The sequence below is a fragment of the Lates calcarifer genome, linkage group LG17, assembly GCF_001640805.2.
Source record: "Lates calcarifer isolate ASB-BC8 linkage group LG17, TLL_Latcal_v3, whole genome shotgun sequence".
Taxonomy (NCBI): Eukaryota; Metazoa; Chordata; class Actinopteri; family Centropomidae; genus Lates; species Lates calcarifer.
Window position 1 is genome coordinate 19124694 of NC_066849.1, and position 26993 is coordinate 19151686.

Genomic DNA, 26993 nt, shown 5'->3' on the forward strand with positions numbered 1-26993 from the left:
GCCTGGCCTATGTTCCTTGATATCAAGATTTATTGTTCTTGTATGATATCAGAATACTGTAAATTATTTCACTGTTCACAGTGACGTTTGCTTGACATCAAACATTAAAATTGTATTTGATTTATTGATTTAAAGTTACACTATATAAATAATTTTATTTAATTTTGAAACCTAATTGCTCTTTAATCATTTGATTTGATCACTGATTGATTTTTGACATCAAGAGATAATGATAGTTATGTTTTGGCAGGTATGCACGTGCTGTAGAGTATCTAAGCCTGTTTCTGTGATATCTAAATCTTCCTCAACATCAGCCAGCCTTCTGTCCCTCTGTGAGCAGTGAAGCTGCTCTAACTCCCTCCCATATAATCCTTCGCTGCCGGGCTCTGGGCGGGAGCGTGTGTGCTGCCTGTTGAACGCCACGCTCTGGTCTCTCTCTCTTTTTTTTTTTATTTCATGTGTGATGGAGGCTCTTGATGGTCCTCCAGCGAGAGGAGAAGTGTGCCTCAAGTGGATCTGGAGTTGACAACAGATGCGTCGCCGCAGGCAGAAGCAGAGGCAGAGAGATACGTATATGATAAGACTTCAACCCCAACGAGCAGGATGATTTCTTGGCGCGATTATGGATTTAATTCGTTGTCTTAATTTTGAATTAATTGCTTGCACGATTCTCATCTCATCGCTGTTTGTGATAGATGGTAAGTCAATGCTCTTTTTATCCCGTGGTTCTGAGTTGAGTTTCAGTTTTCAGTTTTTACTTACTTTAATTATGGATTCTTGTTTAATGCCATGGTATCAGTATATGTTTTCCGTAATCAACTTATTAGATAATCACGTGATATGCTCATATACTTGTATAGCTTTAGCCTAATTGGGATTTTTTGTATGTGTCCAGCTTCAAACTAGAGTAAGTTGATGTTGCATCCCATCATTACCCCATACAGGATGCATTCTCTCAAGCCTGCAAGTATAATACTAATTCAACATTTGTTTCATTAAAAGTATAATACAAAACATTTGTGTAAAGATAGAAAGGAATCAGAGCAGTGTAAAATTTAATGCCAGCCTCTATCTGTTGAATTTGAGTGTAATAGTAATTGGCTTGCATTTCAGCCAGTCCATGCTTGGAATTTCAATTACAAGACTGTGAGGTGACATCATTGCCTATAGTTATCTCTACACATTTTTCTAAGGACTGAAAAGCTAAAGATGACTAAAAGAGGTCTAACAATGAGGGGGGCAGTGTAGTGACCCCTGAGGGAGTGGGGAAATTGGCAGGGGGTTGGTTTGTGTGGATAAGTGCATGGGACAGAAAGGGGTTGTAGGCTACGATATGTTCCCACAAAAACACCCACTAACTACATGTCTTCTTATCACCACTGAAACAAACAGACAGACAGATGCAACATGCATCAGTCCGGAGGAGATGTCAGGTGCCCCACATGTGCCATTTGAGGGCCTCCAGATAGGACCAAACAAAGCCCCTTCAGAAGTAATTTGCATATGAAAAAGCCTTACATGCTGTGGGAGGGGATGTGTGGTTGGCTGGAGCTGTGTCTCAAATAGGCAACAGGCCTGGTTCTGAATGCTCTGAACTGTTGCCTCAGGGGAATACTGAAAGTGGGTAAAAAGCATACCTTACAATAAGACAGCACTTGCCATGATTTCCTGGAACACACACGGACAGTCATAGGCGAGTTCTTTCTCCATAGATATGAGCTTTTATTTCTTAAATTAATGAATATGTCAGAGAATACCTAACATACACAGGATACACTCCCATAACATGTGGCTCTAATCTGGTCTGCATTTAATGGCTGATCCTTGTTGTGAGCACTAATATAGGCATATGGTCAGAGCATCGCTACTGATACCTATGATCTCCATCACACCCCTGGGGCACTCGGCCCATACCCCAGTCATGCTGAGTCCAAGTCTAGACGTGTATAAGCTGCTCCTGGAGAACCCTGCCTACTGTCTGTGAAATTGATTGACCTCCACCAAATGACAGAAGATTGGTGCCTGAGTTGGTGAAGATGGAGCACCAAGTGTAATTGTGCTCTTCTGTGTCTTTATAGTCTGCACTCAGCCTGATTGGGCTCTTGAGGGATGATTACTGTGCCTGATTATTGGAATATCTTTGTTCATATCAGTGTGGCTACATCTGTGGCCCCCAGCCTCACAACGGTGTCTTGCACCCCATCAAGCAAAACACACTTAGACACTTTCAAGTATTGCCATATCTATCCAATATCCAAATATTGCTTTGAAGGCTGTTAGAAATGCGGTGCAGTCTGATTATCATGTAACAGAAGCAACACTCGTGCAGCTGATTTGAAGCCTCCTTTTTGGGGCATCATGCCTCTGTGTCCCCTTGTGCACATTCCATGGATTACGTGGATCATTGCCCCTGAGCTGGTCCCATTTGTTCTGCCTGGAGTACGGCAATTTTGAAATGCCTTGATGGTAGCTATTTGTCTTTGATGTTCTCTTGCATCTTTAAGAGCTGTAGGGGGCAAGTCTCAAGGTAGATATGATGTATGATTTTAGAGGGAAGAAGAGAAGAAAAAATGCAATCCTTCATCATAGGGTAGAGGATCTCAAGAAGTTTAGTCTTCAGGTCAAAGTGAGACAGTTCATCTTTTTAAATTTTGTATGACCATCTCTATAAAATCAGAATTTGCAGCCACACACTGGTCACACCACAGAAATACATATACAGATACAGAATACAGGGTCAATCCCAGCTGACACTGGGTGAGAGGTGGGGTACACCATGGACAGGTCATCAGAGACAAACAACCATCCAACCATCTACACTCACACTCAGTTAATATGAGCAGAGTTAATATGAGCAATTCTCTATATAATATATATTAGTATTTCAATAGAAAACAATGTTTAAGGCCAGCATTATTAAGTCATACACAGTTTGAGAATAATTACTTTTCATCATTGTTACTGGAGAGGATGAGGTGTTAATCCTCTAATTAGTATGGATAACATGTGTTGGCTGAATTGAGACTTAAACCCAGAGCTCTGGCCATGGTGCCATCAACCTCCTGGTGATTAAAACACACCATAAAGTGTAAAGGAATAAATGCCTCAAATTACTTTCTACTTAGGTCGGATGCAGTCTCAATGGAAATAGATTGCATGCGGAGGCTAAACGCTGGAATTGGTTACCATGGCAGCCAGCCATGACGCCTTGAGAGGCCCTTAAATTTAAAAAAGTCCTTGAACTGACACCTGCTAGACAGAGTGTTTCTATCATAGCTAAATAGAGGTGAAAGAGCTTCATGGCAGGCATGATCAAACTAAAATAGCAATCAGGAGCATGTCTACTCCTTTGGTGTACAGTGATTCAGACAATTACATATAACAAAGAAGTAAATGGAGTCTTGAAGGGGCTCTTTGGATGATTTTTTTTCTGTTTTGATAGTAGCCATAGCTTCTTTCTGACGGAGACTGAGCAACTTTCTTAATCCAATACTTAGTATGTGGGTCACTTACAGTATTATAAATATAAACATATGTTACAAAGAGTTAAGCCATTAATGCACTTTAAGTTTTAACAAACGATATATCGTTCTGCTCCAAGGCTATAACCAATATAAGAAGTAGGATGCTGCAAATATTTTTTCCCAACAGGAAAATTTTAAATCCTGGTTTTGTGTTAAACATGATGATGTTTGGTGATATTAATATATAACTGTGATCTATTCGTAGGTGCATCTCCTGACGGGCTGCCTCAAACTGTGGACCTGTGCTCTCCAAACCCATGCCAAAACAGGGCAATATGCAGAAGCCGCAGGGACGGCTACTCGTGCTTTTGTGTGCCGGGTTTCCAGGGGGCTCACTGTCAGATTGATGTGAATGAGTGCGTTTCACAGCCTTGCCAGAACGGAGCCACCTGTGTGGACAGAGTGGGCAGGTTCTCCTGTTTGTGTCCTCCTGGGTTTACTGGTGAGTGGGAAGAACTGTGCTGCATCTCCCAAGAGCATCTTAGGACTGAGACAACATTTCAGTCCCTAAAAAGCAAATGGCTTAGTCGTAGGATATTTATGAGTTCTTTACTTCGAGAATTCCTGGCAAACTTAAATTACTAGGGAAAACTGCAGTACATAAATGTGTCTAACCTCAGTTTAGGATAAATTTAGAAAGTGTGTTTAAATGTTGAATGGGGTTAAACATGGGTCATTCATGTTGCCCACAGCCCTCTGTGTCATACAAAAACATCTTATTAGCAAGTGTCGCCTCACAGCATGAAAGACCTTTCTGTGTGCAGTTTGCATGACCCATGGGTACTCTTGTTTTCTTCCCACAGTTAAAGACATGCAGGTTAACTTAACTGGCAGCTCTACATTGCCCATAGGTGTGAATATGAGCATGGATGACTGTCTGTCTATACATGTCAGCCCTGTCATTTACTGGTGATCTATGACATTGGCATAACAGTGCAGTGATACACTGAGGAGGAGACTGTATATACTGTACTGTTTTTTTAGGTCTGTCTGCCCTAGAGTGGCAGACATCTGCAGATCCTAGCTGTGAGATAAAAGAGCAGTCATCACATGATCACAGTCAGTCCACATAAAAGCTGTATTCATTTTCACCCTCTGCCCTCAGTCTTTGTATCGTGCATACACGTCCTCTGACATCTGGATTGCTTTGATGTTCACAGGGGACACTTGCGAGGTCCAGATTGATGAGTGTCAATCACAGCCGTGTCTCAGTGGCGGCAGTTGTCATGACTACCCCGGTGGCTTCACTTGCACCTGCCCGTCCGGTTTCCAGGGACACCGGTGCGAAATCAACATCGACGAGTGCCAAGAGCAGCCATGCCAGAATGGGGCTCTGTGTATAGACGGGGTGAATGAGTGAGTGGCCCAGCCTCAGTCATAGAAAAGATTTAGCTCATGCCAAGTGTAGACAAGTTGAACTGTTATGTATAATACACACTCATACATTTCAATTTTACATCTATGAACACAAACTGAAGTAATATGGTAAGAAAAATCTCATTTCTGAATCATCTTATTGAATGATTGTCTCAGATACAGCTGCGACTGCTCTCACACAGCCTTCACAGGCACACACTGTGAGACTCCACTACCACCATGCCACTCTCAACCCTGCTTCAACAGCGCCATCTGTAAGGACGACGAGGGTAACTACACCTGTGAATGCTGGCCAGGTATATGAAACAGTTGGTTGCTGAGCTAACAGGGAGAATAATGTGCTTATTTGTGAGTTTATATATATATATTTTTTTTAAAATTGTGATTTTAAAATGTCAAGAGACACAGTTAAAACAATCAAAGAGGAGAAACATGGAGGTAAGAAGGTGGTGGAAGGTGAGAAATTATTTTACAAAGAGAGAATAAGGCAAAGAGTGAGCAAATGCAACCATAATCAAACTTATAGCTCCATGAATCTGCATACAAATTGTATACTTACTGTGGTGTCATGTTGTCCATACTGTGTGTGTTTACGGATGTCTATGTGCATGTGAACAGCACCCATAAAACAGCGTCTCGAGATAACTTCTGTTGTGAATTGGTGCTATATAAATAAAATTTGACTTGACTTGACTTGAACAGGCATACATAAGAACCTATGATGAGAGGACCAAAACCAGAATCTGCCCTGGACATTCAGACTCTAATATAGGACGTCATACATGCTGTCAATCCTATACACTATTTCCATCTCAAACACTGTCTGCTTTCTCACTTCAGGATTTGAGGGGCATCAGTGTGAGATAGACATCAATGAGTGTAGCAGCAACCCCTGTATGCATGGAGGCCACTGCATTGAGAGGTCGTGGCAGGCCCTGTACGGTACTGAGCCTCTGCTGCCCGAACACTATGACCAGCAGCATGCTGCAGGCTACATCTGCAGTTGTCCTCCAGGAACAGCAGGTAATTTATTCTGATTAATCAAACTGAATTAATTATATACAGGTCTCTAGTGATGGTAGTACGTAGTTCCAGTACATTCCACAGCATGTAGTGACTGTTCACTCACATATGTACAAAATTTCATTCAAAGTTCATCCAAATAATGAATCATCTCATCCCTGATGGTATGATGTCCTGTAGATAGGTTTAGGTATACTTTTAAATGGTTTAAATTTTCTGAGACCACCCCACTGCATTGAATTTGAATGGATTAGTTTGTCCTACTCTGTGAAAAATAATATTATGTTTGAACAATTCAGTCCAATTATGATATAAAGCATTGCAACAGCAATACTTGTTTGCAGTTTGTAGAAATAACCTACGGGAAACTCAGAATAACACACAGACTCTTTGTTAACAGTATTTACTATGTCCAAAATAATAACAAAATGATTTTTGATGTAAAGTTAATGTTCCTCAACTGGCCACAAGTGCAGAGAATTATAGTTTTCTTTAAGTTAAGTTAGCTTAACAGATGAGGAAAATGATGAGGCTGATGAGTGAAATCTTACCATCAGTTGCTGCTGGTGGGATTCCTGCTGCACAAATCACCAAACACCCAGGACAGCTCCAGAATCAGCATCTTTGTGACAGAAAACAGCAGAAAGAGATGGCTGTGAAGTCAGTTGTTGACTTTATGATTTTGGTGAATGGATCCTTTAAAGGCATCATCAGTCAGGTTTGACATTTTCATTATTAGAGCACCCCCCAGTGGCAGTGTAAAAAAAAAACACTGAGGCAGGCAGACAGTATTCATAAGGTATACAATTTTTCAAAACTCCAAGCCTTCATAATAATATATAATGACACAACTGCATGTAGATTTAATTTGAGTCTCATTGTGATGCTGTTCTCATTTTGCCCCTGTTATGGTTGTGTAATAAGAGGGCTGTAAGACAACTGCCACTATGAACTGCAGCTTACCTAAATGAGTGCTTAGGTCTAGGAAATATAGTCTAATGGTAGAGTAAGTGATATTACTCCATATAACAATATTCCCATATTCACAGAGCATTGTTTATATCAAATTATACATTCCAGTTGCAAAAGCAGAAAATCCTGGTTAGCCTGGTTACACAAGATTTGATCTAGCAGTGTAGGTAAGACTGTGAGCTGTTGCCTGTTGAGAGTTGTGTTCTAAAAATTGACTCCCTGCCAGTTGCAGTGGCACTGACTCAGTAAGGTGGCCAAATAGCATTAGTTTAATCCCCAGGATCTGGCTTTGCCGGTCTCCTGACTGGAGCTATTCAACCCTATGTGGTTGTAGAGAAGTAGACAAGGAGCAGACCTCCACTGGGATGGCCTGTACACACACAAACTAATATGGTGGAGTTAGACAAGTCTGGGGCTACACTGGGGGAAAAAGTGACGGCATGATGTGGACACCCGCACCATGGATTTGGGGAATTTTGTTGCTTGTAACAGGTAACATCAAAGCATGTTTTTGTAGAACTAGACATTAAATACTGGTATTACATAACAGGAATGATCAGTTTTTACTACCAATATAAAACAGATAAGCAACTTGGTAGTTGACCAAAGTGCATTTGAGGCAGCAATCCACCTGTTTTTACAGTATTTTTCTGCATAGTACTGTGATGCTATAGAAATTGTGATTGTTGCTCTAAATGACAAAATGCCAGTGTATTTGTTCTAGATTTTAAATCTAATGGCACCGGTGGCAATAACATCACATGCAAACATTTAAGAAAAACACAAACAAACAGACTAACAATGTTAAGAGGATAATACATGGGTGTATAAAGTCCTTTGTGTACAACTGGTCTTGTAAAGGGTGGGTTGGTCAGGTGGCGCTAACTGGACTACATGTGTATCAGTGGAGGAACGTAACAGCTCACATTATTTCCAAGGCACCGAAGAAGTAAAAAAAAAGGAACCATGATACAGATAAGGAACAGGCACTGATTAAATACAGAAGAAAACTGGGGAAAAACAACCTTGGCTTATGTCAATGAACCACACCAACAATCATTATGCAACTTGCCCACGTAATAGCCCAGTGCAAGTGCATCAGTGTGACTCGTTACTGTTAAATTCACAGCAGGGAAATCCTTTTGCTTATTGAATCAAGAGAAATGACAACAATTATTAGATTAATTTGCTTGACATCTATAGTCACATAGTTTAAAAGGATTTGTGTCTTCCTTTGCCTTCCCTTAAAGACCAGGTAAGTGCCATTATTGTTTTCTTTTGTCTTGACAGGTTCCCTCTGTCAGGAGGTGATATCCCAGTGTGATCCCAGTCCCTGCCAGAATGGGGGCAGGTGTGAAAGCCATGTTGGAGGCTACGTTTGCCACTGCCTCAAACAGAGTCATGATGGCATTTTGTATGGAGGTGTAAACTGCGATGTGAGGCTGGTGGGCTGTGAGGGGCATGAATGCCAGAACCAAGGCTCCTGCTCTCCTTTCCTGTTGGATGGGACTCACGGCTACACCTGCTCCTGCTCAGCTGGGTACACTGGACCTCTCTGCAAGACCCCCACCACATTCTCCTTCGAACGCAGAGGCTACCTGCTGCTTCAGAGTCCCCTGATGGAAGCCGAGGTCTCTTGCAACATCACCCTGAGCTTCAAGACGGTTCTGCCCAGAGCGGCATTGTTCCAGCGGAACAGCGGGGGCTTGCTGCTGAGCCTGGAGCTGGAGGGAGGGCAGCTTAGTCTCACACTGCGGAAGGATGGCTCTGCTGAAGGGTCTGAAGCAGAGAGCCCTCGCCAGGTTCTGGATCTTCAATGCAATGTCACAGATGGAGAGTGGCACTCTGTTGAGGCTGTGCTCGGAAACTGGGTGCTCAGCCTGAAACTCTTGGATGACGCCGGGAGCTGCGGGAGCCAATCTTGCCACAAGGTGGCTCCGGTCCAGCGCGCCCTAGCCGAGCTGGCGTCACCTCCTCAGAACACTTATATTGGTGGAGTGCTTCAGGACTCAAATGGCCCTAGCAAGGAGTCTCCACTCCCAGCATTTATTGGCTGCATGCGGGACGTGTTTGTTGACTGGCAGCTCGTCGTCCCAGAGGAATGGCTGAGCGATTCTGCGGTTAACGTGTCCCCTGGGTGCAGCGACAGGGACCGCTGCCTGGATGTGCCTTGCCAAAACAGAGGACAGTGTGTCAACCTGTGGCAGAGCTACCAGTGCTGGTGTCCCAGGCCTTATGAGGGGCAGGACTGTGAGGAGGGTATGTCTATCGCTATGAAATAATAGATGATAATAGGTGGCAACACCATCAATAAACACTGAATAAAAAAGTGAGGAAAAGTTTATCCAGGTATATCCAGTAGTCAAGACTCACAATTACAGTTAAAGCTTTAAGATAACCAGATTAATTGAGAGCAGAGGGAAAGAGAACAAGGTCACTCTCACCAAATTTCGGAAGTGTGTAATTAAATAACAGTCTCAGTTGCTGATGTGTAACAGAGGATAAAGGAGCAGAGATGAGGCCGATCAAAAGCCACTGCAAAGGACAGAGGCAGAGATCCTCTTATCTGACGCACCGGATTAAGGATATAAGGAATTCTATTTTGGAATACACAGAGGAACATTCAAGGGTAATGCACACTACTTAGTAAGCTATGGAAAACTGTGATCGATACATCAGAAACTGAGAAATAAGCTGAATGAAAAAAAAAGTTTGCATTTTTTATTTAAGTTTCCCCTGAAAATATTTACTTATTCAAGTTCTCCAATGAGGATATCTATAGCCTCTTGAGTCTATCAAAGCAGATTACGGGTCACAGTGTCTGATGCGATATTTACGCACACATTTACCCAAATGCACACACCTACTCACAGGCATATCTACATAAATACAAATCCGAGCTTTTATGCAGCTGTTTTTATGACCTGTCATATTCCGTATGACCTCTCTGCCTGTGTGTTCTGTGACCTGGCTGCCTTATCAGGTGGCCAAACCACAGTAGAAAGTGCTGACAGGACACAGGTCACACAGTTTATAATGAGGGCTGGTGGCTGCTGAAATTTCCACTTTCTTTGTCTGTTCTTTTTGGGACCTCAACATAAACTCAACATAAGCTCAAATGTCTTTTCCACCAGTTAGGTAAAGTTCTGCTAACACCCAAACCTATCACAATCATATTAGAAACCTTCATTTTATACCTTTGTGCTGAAGATAAAAACAAATAAATAGTTTTACAAGACAATTCTGATAGATTTGTTGAATGTAAGCTCACTGACATCAGTTGCATGCACCCACTTTTGGTTTCCTTTTACCTTTGTGTTTTAACCCCAAACCAACAAAGAACTTCAAATCAATTATATTTTGGAACTTATAAAATCCCTTTGAAGCCCAGGAATCAATCTCATAACACATGCTGGCCAAGCTGAATAGTTTTGAAGATGCTGACACCCAGCCAACTCACTTCCCTCTCTCATCTTTAACCTAACATGTTAATGTCTCATTCTGATCACCTTTTTCCCCTCTTGCAGAGCATGTGACCGCACGCTTTGGGAATGAGGACTCTCACAGTTATGCTGCATTTACAATCACTGAAGACCTTGGTCATGACCTCTCCATCTCCCTCTTCCTGCGCACGCGGAGGCCCACTGGACTCCTTCTGGTGCTGGCCAACAGCAGCAGCCAGTACCTGCTCATGTGGCTGGAGGATGGCAAGGTCATGGTTCAGCTCAATAGCTTAGAGACTCTGAAGGCGGAGAGCGCAATTGATGATGGGGAGGTCCACTTTGTGAGTGTAGAGGTGGTGGAGGATCATATGGCACTGTACATAGGAGGACAGGAACAGGGTGATGTGGAGATCAGGACGGTAAATGTCCAAGCAGGAGATACTGTGTATGTGGGAGGTCTGATGGAGAGGAGGACGACTTCAGTGTTTGGTGGATATTTTAAAGGCTGTATCCAGGACCTGAGGATCAATGACAGTCGGCTGCAGTTCTTTGGGCTGGACAGCTCAGTGAGATCCTATCCTCTGGAGTTCATGGAAAATGTGACAGCTGGGTGCTCAGGGGACAACACCTGTAGTGTGAGTACAAAATGCTTGTTCACAAAGTGTTGGTGTCCTTTCATTAACCTTTTATCAACCTTTTAATCTTTTATTTTCTTTTTCTGCCTTACCACTGATGATGTCTCTCTTCAGCGAAAAATTGTTGCCTCATATAGTTAAAACTCATATTTAGTACAGTGAAATCAAGCAGACTTCATGCAACATTTGGTATAAGTAAGCGCCTGTATCAATTTCTCATCCTCAGAGGAACCCTTGTCTCAATGGGGGCATGTGCTTTTCCATGTGGGACGACTTTTCCTGCACCTGCCCCCCCAGCACAGCAGGGCGGCGCTGTGAGGAGGTCAGGTGGTGTGAGCTGTCTCCTTGCCCCACAGACTCAGAGTGCAGGATGCTGAACCAAGGATATGAATGTGAGTCTGTCTTAAGTCTCAAGTCGTTCAGTCTAAGTCAAACCCTTGGGGGGAATTCAAGTCAAGTCACAAAACTTAAACTGGTAATTTTTTAAGGTTGATTTAAATATCACAGAATTTGAACATTTTCCTTTCATATATGTGTTTACAGTGTTTTTTTTTTTTTTTTTTTTTTTTTTTTACATAGGTGACACCGAGACCTTATAATGCATAAAATCCTTATCATTAAATATACAGTTTCTAAACCTACTGTGGAGAACCAGCTCCATGTAACACATTAATAACATGTTAAACAAATGTCCATGTTTCTCAAGAATCTTCACATAATTTCTAAGTTACATAAAAGCCCAAACATGGAGTTGGTTACCTTTTAGGTGATATGTACATTAGCTAATCTTTGAGCTTGTTTATGGCATTGGTAACTGTTGACTTAATTGGCCATCATGTAACATCCACTGGATTATATTCCGGCTTCAGTCTGCCCACACATGTGGTCCATAAAGCAGGATTGGCCTGAGACCAGCTTATCCTTTTTTTTCCTAGGATTAGTGATGATTTACTGTGTCGCCCGTCTGTCCTGAAAGCCATTCCATGTTCAGTGATTAACTCATTGAGTAACAAATACCTGCTCCGTAGATGTAATTCAGATAAGTGACCTCATGAAGTTGCCTAAAAGGATTTTAGTGTTATCAAACAGGTAAATGGTATGCTGTAACAATGTCTGTTGATCTTTAAAGGTATAGTACGCAGGATTGCTTGTAGGTTGCTGTTTGTAAACACACCATTCAAAGCTGTCCCCCTCCCTGGCTCAAGGATCAAGAAAGAGCGAGTTAGAGAGTGAATGAAGAGAGGGGCATTAGCTAGAATGCAGCAGTGAATCAGAGAAATAACATGTATATTCTATTATATTTTAAAGCATAAATACACTCACACCTCTGCACACCCCGCACAATCCTACGGGAAGGTGCTACATTACTGGATTTTGAACACAGCTGAAGTGCACACCTCTTTCTGTCTGCTGTGGCCTCTGCCTTGGTGTGTATGTATAACTCAGTCTGTTCTTTATACATCCCTGGCACAGACAGAGAGCACAGGCAAGAGACAAAGACAGCAATGTAACCTGGTTACCACGTCCCACTCTCACACCTTGCACACTGTTATTGGCTAGAGGTTACGCACAGAAAATAAGAAAATAAGAAAATATAGGCACAGAGCAGGGTCTCTGCAGATAGATACACAGCCACACACTTCAAGTGGGTAAAGCAAATGGAAATGGTATAAACAAATATGCGTGGCATTTTCTCTTAATTTCTTAGGCTACTCCAATGCAACTTTCCTGAATGACAGCACTGTACTGTCTTACCGAGGAAATGGTCCCATATCCCGCAATCTAACTAACCTCTCCCTGAACCTGCGCACACGGAAGCATAATGCAGCCATCCTACATGCAGAGAAGGACTCTGCATTCGTCACGCTCTCAGTCCAGGATGGTTTCCTCTTCATGGAGCTTCAGAGCAGCACTTTAGACAACAGTGGGGAGGAGAGAGAAGAGGGTGTGTCCACAGTCAGCCTTAGCAGCCGGAGGAGCGTCAATGATGGTGAATGGCACAGTGTCCATGTGTTCATGGCAGCGCCGTGGGCAGAAACCTCCCAGTGGACTTTGGTGGTGGATGAAGAAATAGAAGAAGCCACCACATCCAGGAACCAAGGAGGTAAACTTGGACTTTCTCAAGCAGGATGTGGACATCTTTCTGGGGGGCCTGGCCCCTGATGCGGGCTGGTCCCTGGCTGGATGTCTGGGTACAGTAGAGCTTGGTGGCATTGCCCTGACTTACTTCAGCTCCTCCGACGTGAACCTCCCACGCCTGCAGGAAGAGCAATTCATCCAGACATCGGGGCAACCACCGCTGCTCGGCTGCAGCGGAGCGCCCATGTGCGAGCCCAACCCCTGCCTTAACGGAGGGGAGTGCCAGGACCACTTCAACACGTACAACTGCAGCTGTGCTGAGGGCTGGGCCGGGAGGCGCTGTGACTTCTTCACCAACACCTGTGCTTCCAGTCCCTGCGTCCACGGCAACTGCAGCGTGAATGGGCTGACCTATGAGTGCACCTGTGAGTTTGGCTACGCGGGCGTGGACTGCGAGGAGGAGGTGGATATGTGTGAAAACCACCTCTGTGCACATGGAGGCACCTGCCTGCACGGGCCGGACAGGTACGCCTGCCTCTGCCCTGAGAACTACACTGGACCCCTCTGCAAGTAAGTTCAAGTGTTTTCTAAAAAAAAAAAAAAAATGGAATAGAATAAAAATAGCTTTTTCTGGTGACTCCCACAGGTTTGAGGAAAGTATAGACCGGCGGCAGAAGAAGAAACAATCCTAATATGACTATTTTATGCTCTGAATACGACTTTACTCTTCTCTGAACAGTTTCAAGAGCTTAGTTAGTTAGTAAACACAAATAAATGCTCCAAAATTGCACAGACAAGGGACCGTAACACAAAAACAAAAAGCCTCCACTGTAAATGTCTCCATATCTCTGCCTCTGTTCAGCATTTCAACCACACCTGCAGAGAGCGCCTCAGAAGCTGCATTTCTATTCTAGTGTCAGCCAGAAAAGGCCCCAGTCTGCCGTGGTGTCTCACTACACAAGGCTCTCTGGTTCAGCGCCAGTTTCTTTCCTCTGTCATCTACCGTTTGCCTCGGAGAACCAGCAGGGGAACGCCTCCAACCATTTATCCTGTAAACACACCAGCCTCTTGCATTTTGCATCTCTTGCACAAGGAGAAACCTTTTGCAAGTGTCTCACTAAAACAAGCCACCAGACAAGCTGCACGTCTCCCTTTACTAGGAACATCTATGCTGTAAAGTTTTCATCAAAATGACTTCTTTTTGTTTGTCTCTCTTGTTTGTGTCTCTTTCTACCTCCCTCCCCTTGCCATCTCTCTTTCTGTTTCTCTCCAGTGAACGCATTGAAGAAATTCCGTGGTACATTATTGTCAGAAATGTGTAAGTTGTTGTTGTTTTTTTCCCCCCTATTTCTCAGGTGTTCCCTATTTGTTTCCTGTTAGATATGTGTCTCTCAAATGTCATGTTCGATGTCTCCTGTTTTTTTTGTTCAACGACGTACAACAAAATGCCAAGCAAAGCTAATATTAACGTTGCCTGTGACAAAGTTTGTTTTGAAAATGAGATAACCCCAGTTTCAAATGAGTGACAGCTGTAGTTCAAAATGACTCCTGGCTTCTAAATTAAAACTTCACCTACCAAAATTGTTCACTTTCCAAAATGAAAAAGCCTGTATTTTGTAACCATTGAGGGATGAATTTCAAGATGCCAACAGATACATAATGTTTTGGAACAGAGCTGCTGAGAGCTTCAGGCAAATACAAGGTTACAGAGGCCAAAGAGAAATGGCTGGCTTTTTCATTCCTGTGCATGTGATTTGACATCCCGCTGGTGAATACTTGCCAGAGGTCTTTAATCTTATTATCCTGGTCACCTCCTAAACCTCTTTGTCTCCCCTGTGGAGAACAGCAGGAAGCAGAACAATACAGCCCCTGTCTGGCTGATTCTTCTGCTTCCGTAAAGACATCAAACTCTGCTGCTCACGATCCAATGAACTCAACAATACCTCTTAACTGTACAGCCTCAAATAAAACACAAATTGCACATGCATTTACCTTCTTACTTGTCTGATTTTTCCTGAACCCAGAAACAGGCCCAAGCTGCCAGTTTCTGTGTGTGGAGACGACACCAGGAACTACACCTGCTTCAACGGAGGCAACTGCACTGACCGAGAGCTGTCCTGTGACTGTCCGCCCGGCTTCATTGGGCACCGGTAGGAAAGAAAACACCAAGAGAAAATGCACTGTCATCCTGTGACTGCCTACAGAGCACAGTGTTAGTTCAGGCAGAGGACTGAGGTTGTGGTTGCATTAGCTAATTGGCATCAGCTGCCACGGTCACACTTGACAATCACTGGCTCGTTTATCACCTGTGTTGATCAGTACATTCATGCAGGTGCACACCACAGGTTATATATTAAACCACAGGTTTAATATATTTAAACAATAAATTGGATTCTATATCCATATTAATTTAATGTAACTTTTCTAATTTAATTAATTATCTGACAGCTGTCAGGTAAATAGAGTGGGTTTCTTCTCCCACCTTCTCAACAGACTGTGACCGTGGTTTTGTGTCTGCAGGTGTGAGCAGGAGGTGGACGAGTGCAAGTCCAACCCCTGTCTGAACGGAGGCTACTGCCGCAACCTCATCAACAAGTTTATCTGCGTGTGCGACATGAGCTACGCCGGAGACCTGTGCCAGACGGACGTAAGCGACATTTACTTTTATGTGGCGGTGCTGCTGTGGCAGAACCTCTTCCAGCTGCTTTCCTACCTCATCCTCAGGCTGGACGACGAGCCAGAGGTCGACTGGGGAGGAAATGACTGAGTGTGTGTGTGTGTGTGTGTGTGTGTGTGTGTGGGACTGTTTTGACAGTATGGGTGCGGAGGGGGACTTGAAGCTTCAGTGCATTTAAACAGGTGATTACTTGTTGGAAATGCCCAATAGTTTTCCATACAAAGCACAGGGTACTCCTGACCAGGTATTTATGACCAGTACACTGCACTTATTAGTGTTTTTTCTTGTTTGATGTGCAGTTAATGGCACCACAGAGCTGTTTCTGTGCCTTAAAATGACACTTTGGTAATCAGAAGCACCTTAATCCATATAGTTATTAAATTACCCCGTTTAATTTATTTATTCAAGTAGCTGTAGATCACAGAGGCAGACATCTCTTGTAAAACTGCCACAGACAAAACACTATTTAGGGCTGTAACAAAAGATCATTTTAATAATCAATTAATTCGTTGATTATTCTCTTGAATTGATTAATTAAAAATTCTAAAATGGGACAACATAGTGAAAAATCACCCATCACAAGTTGTCAGGGCCCATTCAAACTGCTCATTTTGTCTGAGCAATGGTCCAAAATGTAAAGTAATTCAGTCTGAAATGATTTGAAATCAGAGAACGTTTGCTTCATAAATCACTTAAAATGATTGATTTATTGTAGATTGACTGATTGATTAATCAAATCATTGTGTCAGCACAAAACTGTGCAGGATAGTTCTTGTTCTCCAAAGGGAAGTCTACATTCAGCAAAGCACTTTTTGTTGAAGTGAGAACATTACAAAATATGTGTTATTTATAATGCTTCTCATTGAGGATATCCTGACAGTCTCGTCTGAACTGGATTTTGGGAGCTCCATACGGATGAATGTGTGAATCAAAAGCAGTTACAAAGGCACCTACAGGGGCTAGAAGATGACAACAAGTCTCTTTGTTCTTGATGTGCATTCAGAGCACTGTGGCATCTGACTGACTGTCTGACTGACTGCTGTGCGTTGTTTTGCACCAAAGAAGAAGTTTCTGTCTCTAAACCCTCCTGTGTGAGGCACAGATATTTTAAGCCTAAATTCTCTGCGGCTCTGCTTGAATGGTACCTCTCAACATTTTACCACGCTGTTGTGGTCAACGTTTCAGAACGCTCTGAATCATTGCACTTGTCTGTTCCTCATGGTAGACTTGCGTGTGTGATTTTGTCTTTGTCTTTCAGTGTTGTTGTTGCTGCAGACGTTGTGATGAATGATCCATGTATGATACATGCGACTTCTAGCTTTGTCTTTCCTCCATCATATTCTGTCTTCATCTCCTGTCTGTTTAAATCCAGTCTCTGTCTCTGTTGTTGTCAAATAAAAAAACAGTCTTTCTTATCATCCTTGATTCGTTGTCTGTCCTCTTTTTGTCTCTTTCAACTAATTTTATCTTCTATAATAACAAATTTGTTTTGTTCCCATTTTCACCATTTCCATTGATATCCTATCTTTGTGTATGTGTTTGTGTTTAAAGAAGTGGACGTGTTAAAGTCAGGTGGCTACCGTGACACCAAACGTAGACTCTTAATCTCTCTTAATAAGATGTAGTGTGAGTATATCCCAGAATAGCACAAGTTCACACGCTCTCTTAAACACAGGGTGATGGCAGTGTTTTTTTTTCATGGTTTAGGCTGTTCATGCTCTTTGCTCTTTTAACATGACAGTGCCATTGTGCAAGAAGCGAGGTTAAAGGATAGATTCACAGTTTTTCATGTCTGCCCACATGAACACTGAAACATTTTTTGCTTGCTGTAATCATTCCTCCCGTTTATACTAGTGGGACAAAATTGACAGTCTTCTCTCAGAGCAAATGCAGTGCATCAATGCAGGTCAGTATGAGGCTACAGCAGTCTGATCAGTCAAATCAAGATGCTATTTTCCAAGTCTCAGAGCCCTGTTTTACACTTGATGCGAGGGAATTTAGCACTAAAAGACTGTAACTTTGGAAGATATCCACTTGATCTGTCTGACTTGTATATCTGAAGCCTCATATTAGCCTCAGATGAATAGAATAGAGGCAAGGCTGCTGTAGATTTTGACCCTCATCACTTACACTGAAAGCACATTAACAGGAGGGAACAGGAGGGATGATCACAGCAAGGCCTTATCACCCGACATCAGCGCCCAACCTCGTGTCTGAATGGGATCAAATACCTGCAGGCAGCTTCCTAAATCTTGTGGAGTCTTTCACAGCAGCGCATTAATGCCAAGGATTTTTGTTTTGGTGTTCAACAATCACATATGTGTGTAGTGTTCAGGTATCCACATACTTTTGACCACACAGTCAATATGCGCTGGCACTCCTCCCTCTGGTACTCCTGCTGTCTCACTCCCAGCCTGTATTTTTCAAGTCTCTGTGAGCATGTGTGTATTTGTGTGTGTGCAGACACAGCTAGCCCTAATGGTGAGGAAAGAGGGAGAGGAAATGGGAGGCAGTTTTTCAGTGTCGGCACTGATGTGGCTATCCTTTGATAGGAGCAGAGAGAGAGAGAGAGAGAGAGAGAGAGAGAGAGAGAGAAATGTGCTTCGCCAGCAAAAAAAAAAAGGCAGCATCTGGTGCTGAAGTGCAGTTTCAGCAGAGAACTGGTGGCATTCACAGAAGTTTGGTCTGCTTCACAGAAACGTATGAGGGCAGCTTATCTGGCAGGCATACACACACACACACACACACACACACACACACAGAAACAGAGCAGGTTGATAGTGCTGACAGCAGGGAAGGCAGAGCTGCCGTCTCTTTGTGTGTAGCTGCTCTGCTGAGGCTTCAGGGTGGCCTTGCCATGTACCTTAGAGACTGGTTAGTTAGACATCTCCACTCCTGTGTGTGTGTGGCAGCCAGTGACTGATGGCGGGTCCTCGCTGCAGGCTGCTCCGGCTCGCTTGTGTCACACTCACTCTGACAGCCAACTGTGCTGCAATGACAGGTAAGCACTTTCCTGGAGTCAACAAAGAACCTGTAGCGAGGGAAAGAAAGTGTAATGTCTACAGCGTCGAGCGTGAGTGCATAAGTTATTTTTTGCCTCAGGATATGGATGGTTGTATTTTTATTAGAATTATGTTTCTATGTTGATTGCTCAGTGTAAAGGTTGCTGACTTCTGAGATATTTTTTCAGAGCCTTGTGTAACCTGACAAGTTCAGTAAGAAGCCTTAGTTATGGAGATAGTGTCAGCCAGAATTTTAAGTGTTATGGAAAGATACTTACAGCTGTTGTGCTGTTGGTAACCTTGTATCAGCCACTCCGAGTGTCACGACTATCACGCCAACCAGAGCTACTGATGTAAGTGTGCATCTGCTGCTCTGTCTTCTGCGTCTGGTTAATGAATGTTAACAATCCCTCACCTGCTGCACTGGAGGCTTTGATTCATCTTGATTCACGGGGTTTGACTGGTGGGGTCAGAAATCTGTGCTCGCATGCAGCGTTACTTGTGTTTCTGGTTGGCGGTGAAGCTGTTTGTGTGTTTTTTAGCATGCAAAGATCAAAGGGCCACGGGGCTGTAAGTTAAAAATGAATCTTAGCAGGTTTCACAAGTCATTAAAACGCCTTCAGACACTTCATGTGAAACAGCTTTTCTTCCTGCTTGAAAAGAACCGTATGTGTGTGTGTGTGAGCTATTTTTGGTGTGCAAGTGTGCTTTTTTTCCTGGTGGTGTTTGCTGTGTATGTGCTGATGGGATCATCAGACAGCATCTTGCCTCTATGTGTGCGTGCATGAGTGTGTGTGTGTTGTGTGTGATCCTCCACAGATAACACGTGCTCCATACAGCTCACGAGTGGTTGCCGTGCTGGCACCGTGTCTGATTGGCTTGGCGATAGTGGTGATAGTGGGGCTGGCGCTGGCCGTAGCCAAACTGCGAGAGAGGCGGCAGACGGAGGGAGGTTTCAGTCTGCGGCAACTTGAGGCTCCTGGTGGTCGCAACCCACCTGCTGAGCTGGGAAACACATCCATCAGCACTTTGGCAGCGCGTGTGGAGCGCCTGGTGTAGCGTAAAGCAGTCAGGAGTGAAGTGTGTGTAAGAGTGTGCGACTGAGAGAAAAGAAGTGTGAGAGAGACAGAAATAAACAATGTATCCTGTGTGTGTGAACATCTTTAAAATCAAAACATTTGTTTGAAATTCCTAGTAAGCATCCATTTCTCTTTCCTCACCTCTCTCCAGCTGACCTCTGAGGGTTTGACCTCTGACCTCTTGCTGTCCATCAGTCTGGTGTCTGTCGTCCTGCTGCTGGTTCTCATCCTGACCTCTGTTGGACTGGTGGTGGCACTCAACCGCCGCGCCACCCACGGCACCTACAGTCCCAGCCGGCAGGAGAAGGAGGGATCGCGGGTGGAGATGTGGAGCATCACCCAGCCGCCGCCTATGGAAAGACTGATATGAGATGCAGGGTGAATTATAGTAACTGGCTCAAATTAGACTGAATATCTGGATCCTTCACTTTGCAGTACCTCCCTCTCGAAACTACAGCTGTCTTTCTTCATCTGCAAATGCACAAGAAGACTAGAAGACTGCATGAGATCTTGTGACACCATTTTTGTGTAAATGACACAGCCCGGCACTTCATCCATTTCCCTGTGACGTTTTGCACCTGGATTCACCATCCAGCAGTACATCCATCTAAACACAAAGATGTGAGTTCAGAATGTATCGAGTCTGTCAAATCTTGCGTCCATACTTTTAGAATTGATGGACCAGCGAGCACAGAATTTTAGACCCACACTTTGTCTTAAAATCTCAAGCAGAGCGAATCAAAACATTCCTCATTTAAATTCATAAAATTCCATCCATGTGTATTTATGAAAGGAAAATGGCTGTCAGTATTGATGTATTCCTCGGTGAACATTCCTGGTACTTATTGTAGCTTCTTATTGACAGACTGTCCTTTAATAATCAAGTTAGTTGCACTAATCGAGAATAGTTTCTTCTAGGCTGACTTGTATATCGTTAGTAACAAGAACTGTCTGGGCTAAGTTGTAATTTTAATTGTATATACTGTTCTGATGATTTTGTTTATTTTTTTTAAAACTGTGAATTTTATTTTTTATCTTTAATTGTTGGCAACTGTATTGAGAATCTGTTAGTTAATTAAAGTTGAATTTTATTTGTTCTGATTTGTTTCATGTCTACACAGTGTTATATGTATTTAGGGACAGTGTGATGCTACTGTACGACAGATTCACATTTTTATTTTGGAGTTTGCTTAATCAATAAACCAATGCACTGATGTTCATGCATACAGTGAACTATTCTATAAACCAGCACAGTCTTGGCTGGATTACCCTGTTTTGGGCAAGCAGTTAATATTGTTAATAACTTCCAAACAAGTTTGCAAGAACTCAAATGATCAGAAAACAATGATACAATGACACATAATGAAGCTAGGATTTTTGGGGCCTCTGGAGCTCTGGGACCCTGGGAGCAGCTGCCTAATTTATCTGGTTGACAATCGAGTCCCGTGTGAACTGTAAATACACAACAGGTTTTCACAATGTCGGTTTTTCTCTACACAATTATTGTGGGGAGAAGAATTCATGATGATGATATTATCATGATATCAGTCAAACTTTTTAAACTCAAAATGCGAGTGTAGGGAGGTGTATATTATATGTGTATTACTAACAGGAAATCAAAATTCATTTTTTAAATATTATGGTTATTGTCAATACCAGTATATCGCGACACAGCTAATACACAATAACATACTTAATTTTTGTGATTCTGTCTATGTTGACACGGCATCTTGGTAATGAGTCCAAAAACGAGTCCAGCGATGCATAGAAATGAAACAGTATAATTTATTTTCAGTTCACAGTGCGTACATTACGTGCAGTTGTACCAAGTTACTCATCAATAGCACATTAGATTGACCTCAGTTGTTAAGACAGTTGTTTTCTCTGCAATGAAAACATGCAAGTGTGCACAGAATCAGAAAATCAGTAAATGCCATACAGAAGAGTTAATCATCATTACAATACCCAAACAAGAGACTGAAATGGAAACAAAAAAAGTTTCTTATTGTAACATTCAGTGTCCCTATGTTGGAAATATCTTCTTTTTTTTTTAATTTATTTTTTAATGTGTGGTTTCGGGGAGGTGATGTTACTATGTTTATAAAGTTAAACCTGTGTATTTTACTCCATAGTATGTAGGTAGAAGCTGCTACATTACCTGTCACCTTCTGCTCACTTCAAATTTGTCTATTTCAGGACACTTGCACTTGCTATATATTTGCTGCTTTACAATACACCCTGTTGTTGGAGCATTGGGTATCCTATCACAAGCCAATGAAATGCAAATCCCCTGACAATCATTTCTTCGTCATTGTACAACATTAGTGTAAGCGCAGTTACTAAAGCTTTTCATATCGCACTTAACAGCAGCTCACTCACTGCTTATTTCTCCCCACAATCCTCTGTGGTCAGATTTACAGTAGCTGGTAACTGAAGAAGTAGGAATGTTTTCCTCTACATAAAATGCAAGGCAGATGACATTTAACTCTACAATACCCAATGCAAGGCAGAAATGAGTGTATCGTACGAAACCCAATGTTAGTTTCCATCATTTTTGGAAGTGCTAAATACTGAAATAATAATTAAGACCAAAAGAATAGACCACATCTGTAAAACTAAACAAAACAAAATCATAGCGTACAGCACATACAGGTACATACATGCAGATATAACAGTAAGCATTGTACCATGTACAAGCAAGCATCAGTCTCTGCTTATCAAAAATGCCTCTGAACATGAATGGCTACATGTGACATTTTGTTAATATTCTCTCTCTATTTTTTTCTCCAAAAATAAAATCTAAAACATTCAAATATTAGGTGTCTTTTTTTCTTTTACAACATACAACACCAATCATATATTATCCCTGTAAAATATACTCAAACCAGCAAAAATACACATCTATTCAGTTGAAAATAATCTGTCATCAATATGAAATCAACTAGAGAAACCTCCTCTGAGAAATGTTTTTAAACACAGTCAGCTCAGAACGAGTGTTCAAGGTGTTTAAAAAAGAGAGAGAACAAAAAGAAAAAGAGAACACAAACTATACAGGTCATCACCTAATAGTACAATCAAAGAAAAATACCTAATTTACAAGAGGACAAATAACCCAGAGAAATTCAGAGATCCTCTTTTAAATACAGGCAGGAAGATTCCCACCGTCCACCGCAGCTAAAGAAAAACACTGAGCAGCTCCAGCTGGACTGCAGCTGAAAACTGAAAAACAAAACAGCTACAAAAACAACGTGAGTACCCAAGTTCAATTCAGGTCAGTTTCTCAGGTCCAAATGGGGGTTTCTGTGTCTGTTTATCATATAAATACCAAAATGTTCAGTGTTCCTTTACTGTGATTTAAGGTGGTCTGAAAACATTGCATACTCCTCCTTTCTATAATACTGTACCTTGTCGTGTTCGTGGATGGTACTCTTACTGTATAAGGCACACCATACACTCCAACTTTAACACCCATAGACACACCTCAGCTCACACAGTTAAATATCTAGGGACATATGAAGCTTATTCCCACTAGAAACTAATTTGATTGTGATTATTGTTCAAGTAGAATCGTACAAGATAAGGTGGAAAAAATGACCTTTTTCAAAATTTTAAATATTTGCATAGTAAATAAGTTCTTTAAAGTGTTTGCAATGAGTAAGGCCAGTACAGAGATTGTTCTGGAGTCTGTTTTCTCTTCTTTCTTTTTTTTTCCTTTTTGGAATTACTAGGACCAATTCCTGGGCTTTTAGGAGCACGCCAAAGACTTTATGAGCAAATCGTTAACGCAGAGCAGCACTCAAAAAGTGGAGAAATAGCTGCTATTAAACTGCCACACCGACTGGCGTCTGGCATAAATCATAAGAACAACGAACCATAAATGTAATAATCCCAACACAAGCACATGAAAAAGCTTTTTTTTTTGTTCTTTTCTCTGGGTTTGCGGCGACACAGAGAATGATGGGAACCCACAATCCCTGGACATGGCATTTCTCTCCACAGGAGAGTCTGTTATAGAAATACTTTAGACTCTGTACACATTACATCCACATCCATCCATAGCTACTCTCTGAGGAGAACCGTATTGCTTTGTTACAGTACAATCATCAACCACTGCATCACATTACAGTGTGTGACTCTCACCTAGAAGGACAGAGATTGCATTTCCTCATGTGAAACAGAAAGAAGATGATTAAGAGTTATACGATTGGTCTGGTGATATTCTAGATTTATATATATCAACAAACCCCATTAACACACCAAAACCAAGCATTTAATCAAACAACTAACTAGATGAAAATAGCCCCCAACAAATCTCATTTACTACAGAAGTTACAGCCTTTTTAAAGACTGAAAACTGAAACTATATTCAGTATTTGTGACTCATTTTAAAAGTTTACATCATCAGTAGGAGCAAATGGGCTTGGGGCTGAGTGCCACAGACAGGGTAGGGAAGTCATGAAAGCAACTAGAGACAGAATAATGTATTGTTAGTTTTGGTCTCTCCATGGGATTTGTAGATAATAACACAAATGTAGAGTATTGCCAGCCATATCCTATAAAGTTTGCTTTTCCCACATCCACTCCAAACCTCACAAGCTCTGCAACAACTGGCCACCGTTTTTAAATTTTTTTAAGGTTGAGAGTGAGAGTTGAGACGTGCTGAAGAACAGTAAAAGGCAGAACATTAGGAGAGATGACATGAGGAGTGGAGTGATGATGGTGGAAAAAGAGACAGAAGAGGAGATGGAGCGTGGGTACTGGCTTTTTGAGTGTGTTTGCATCTCTTCAAAGTGACAACAGTGTCCTGAGGAACACAGGAAGAGGAGAGGAAGAGAGGTTTCCACATGCACATCTCATTGTCTGGAATGCAATTAAAAACAGCAGCTTAAAGCACATCATATATTAACTATTCTATTAATCCAGATAAATACAGTGCTGTTTGAGTACTATTAACTGTTGCATTAAAGATCTGACATTATCCTGATTACAAAAGTACCTGTTATGGTATCTGTAGATTAAGACACCAGAGTATTATAAACAAATCACATGTCCATTTAAGGCATGGTGATAAAAACAGTATATTACACAGTGTAGAATTTGTTTCAAAGGCCCGAGTGGACCTTGTATCTGGAAAATCCTGTCTCTCTTGTTTTTGCTCAAATGATTTAAGTACCAGATAGTAATAACTGAGTATCATTTGCTAATCTGCAAGTGCAAATTCAACTTGATCATGTGAAATGTTTGGAACGCTGAGTAAAAGACTGACGTGATGGTGAGTTGAGGAGCTATCGTCCCTTCTTTATTCTGACCAAGTCTTTTCTAGATTCCTTGCGGGAACATGAAGAATTCCTCCATTACCGGTTGACTACTTATATTTTCACCAAAATGTAATTCATGGGTCATTGTTGCATTGTGAATATGTTACAAGATGACAATTACAACACTTACAAATTTACTGTCCAGAAATGTAAATGATTTCAGGCAGAAATACTACAATGAGGAGTAAAGACACTGCAAAAATCTCCCTCTTACCATGTTGTCTTTGTTGGTAACTAAGTTTATAGAGTTGTATTTTCTTAAAACAAGCAAAACATCTCATAAACTGCGACAACAGCACTCACAGCAACACAAATAAAACTCACTGCTATGGCCCAAGTTTGTGTTTTTGGAGTGACACTATTCCTGTTCACAAGATTTTTCACTTATTTTAAGAACTTTAAATGCATAAGGTGATGTTTTTTTTAGCAGAGCACACAATTCATTTGAATGAAAAGGGCTTATCTTGTGCTGGATGTGAAATATCTGCCACTGTATCAGAGTATTTTCACATGGATCTTTGTTTTTAAAATTCTTTTTTGCTTTGAGATCCAGATATTTATACTGGGAAAATTCCCAAATCAAGTTGACTTCTGTTGGAAACAGGTCAAAATTCTCCTCTTACAACAGCAGATTTTTACTCATAAAATAAGGGTTTAATCATATAAACATAAGAATAGATGGCAGATGGAGAATTCTGCAGTGCTTCACCTCATCGCTTTCTTTTTCCTGCAGTAGAGGTTGTAGCTAACAGTTTGTGTCTACCTGTGTGACATCAAATTTGTAACTTTTCCTGATGCCTGGGTGTTGAGATAAAAAACTTCATGTTCTCTGAGTGTGCAGCTAATTGTTCTAGAAGAATGACAGTGAATAGATTTCATTAGAACCTATGGCGTTTTACATACTGAGGTTTTGACGTCCCTCAGGACTCATCTGTGGCTTTGCTCTGGACCTGGTGGTGGCTGTTGTTGCAGTGAACCTGTGAGAGCTGCAGGCTGGTTTGGAGGACGGAGCTGAGGCAACACATGGACTCAATCTCCTCGAGGAGGCCTTGATCCTGCACCACAGCTGCACCCGAGCCTTTGCCCTGACCCAGGCACAGGCCGAGCCCCAGGAGCCCCTCTTTGGACACCTCTTTCTCCCACGGGACCGGCATAGCTGACTGTCTGTGCCTCGATGGGCTCCCCTCACCCTCCTGTTGGCCCTTGCTGCCCGGCCTCTGGAGGGCCTTTTCCTGGTACTGCCTCACTGTCTCCTTGGACAGAACCTTCCTCCTCAGGACGCTGGTGGAGGAAGTCTGGTTCTGGGTCTGAGGAGGCTCTGTGTTGGCTTGGGGGTCGGAGATGGTCCGAGATCGGCCCGCTGGAGCAGGAGAATAGTCTGGGTGGGAGACTGGAGAACTGTAGGTGTGAGAGAGCGTGGGGGATGGCGTTGTAGATGTAATTCTATGGGGCAGTACAGGCGAGTAGGAGAAGCGGTGTCCTGGTTGTCGTCCTGCAGGTAAATATTGAGGGGCTGGGTCAGAACTGGGCAGAGGAGGACGTGACTGGGGTTTGGAGTCGTCAGCAGTCTGGGCTGGGGGTGCAGCAGTGACTTCGGGCATTGGAGGAGCTGCCGCAGGTTGTTTCTTTGAAACCTTCATGCTGCTCTTGTTGGGCTGTCTGCGCGGGGACGGTGGGAGGTGTTTTCCGTGGACTGCGCTGTCGTCCTGGCCCATATTCCAGCCACCCTGATCCCCGCCTCCACCACAACCACTCTCATCTTCAGGTTTAGACTCGCTGGAAATTGCTGGTTTGTTCTGCAATAGAAGAAGCAAAGAAATACCATTACACAAACACCTTTATGAAGAGACCTGGGTCTCCTTAA

General features: G+C 42.4%; 2 protein-coding genes and 1 long non-coding RNA gene across 8 annotated transcripts in view; 1 reads left to right on the top strand and 2 right to left on the bottom strand.

Annotated features, from left to right (window-relative positions):
• The first annotated feature begins 474 nt into the window (after window positions 1–474).
• crb1 (crumbs cell polarity complex component 1) lies at window positions 475–21968 on the top strand. Its single transcript, XM_018695363.2, is given in 14 exon segments — window positions 475–698; window positions 3730–3966; window positions 4685–4880; window positions 5058–5197; window positions 5742–5924; window positions 8187–9155; window positions 10424–10974; window positions 11201–11366; window positions 12683–13080; window positions 13082–13623; window positions 14327–14371; window positions 15078–15203; window positions 15574–15700; window positions 19963–21968. Coding segments are annotated over 14 exon segments (3975 nt in total). The 5' UTR covers window positions 475–622; the 3' UTR covers window positions 20182–21968.
• LOC108896341 (uncharacterized) lies at window positions 4739–15171 on the bottom strand. Its single transcript, XR_001963105.2, has 3 exons — window positions 15046–15171; window positions 6476–6546; window positions 4739–4857 (listed from the first exon to the last, which is right to left on the bottom strand). It is a non-coding gene; the product is annotated as an uncharacterized LOC108896341 (long non-coding RNA).
• The window catches only part of dennd1b (DENN/MADD domain containing 1B), a 102826-nt gene continuing 97405 nt past the window's right edge, over window positions 21573–26993 (bottom strand). For 4 of the 6 annotated variants that reach the window (XM_018695372.2, XM_018695396.2, XM_018695404.2 and 1 more), the window contains one exon: window positions 21573–26925. In XM_018695372.2, the coding sequence (XP_018550888.1) occupies window positions 26050–26925 (876 nt within the window). In that variant the 3' untranslated portion in view covers window positions 21573–26049. The remainder of the gene's footprint in view (window positions 26926–26993) is intronic. The other 2 variants (XM_018695390.2, XM_018695381.2) reach the window with 2 other exon arrangements.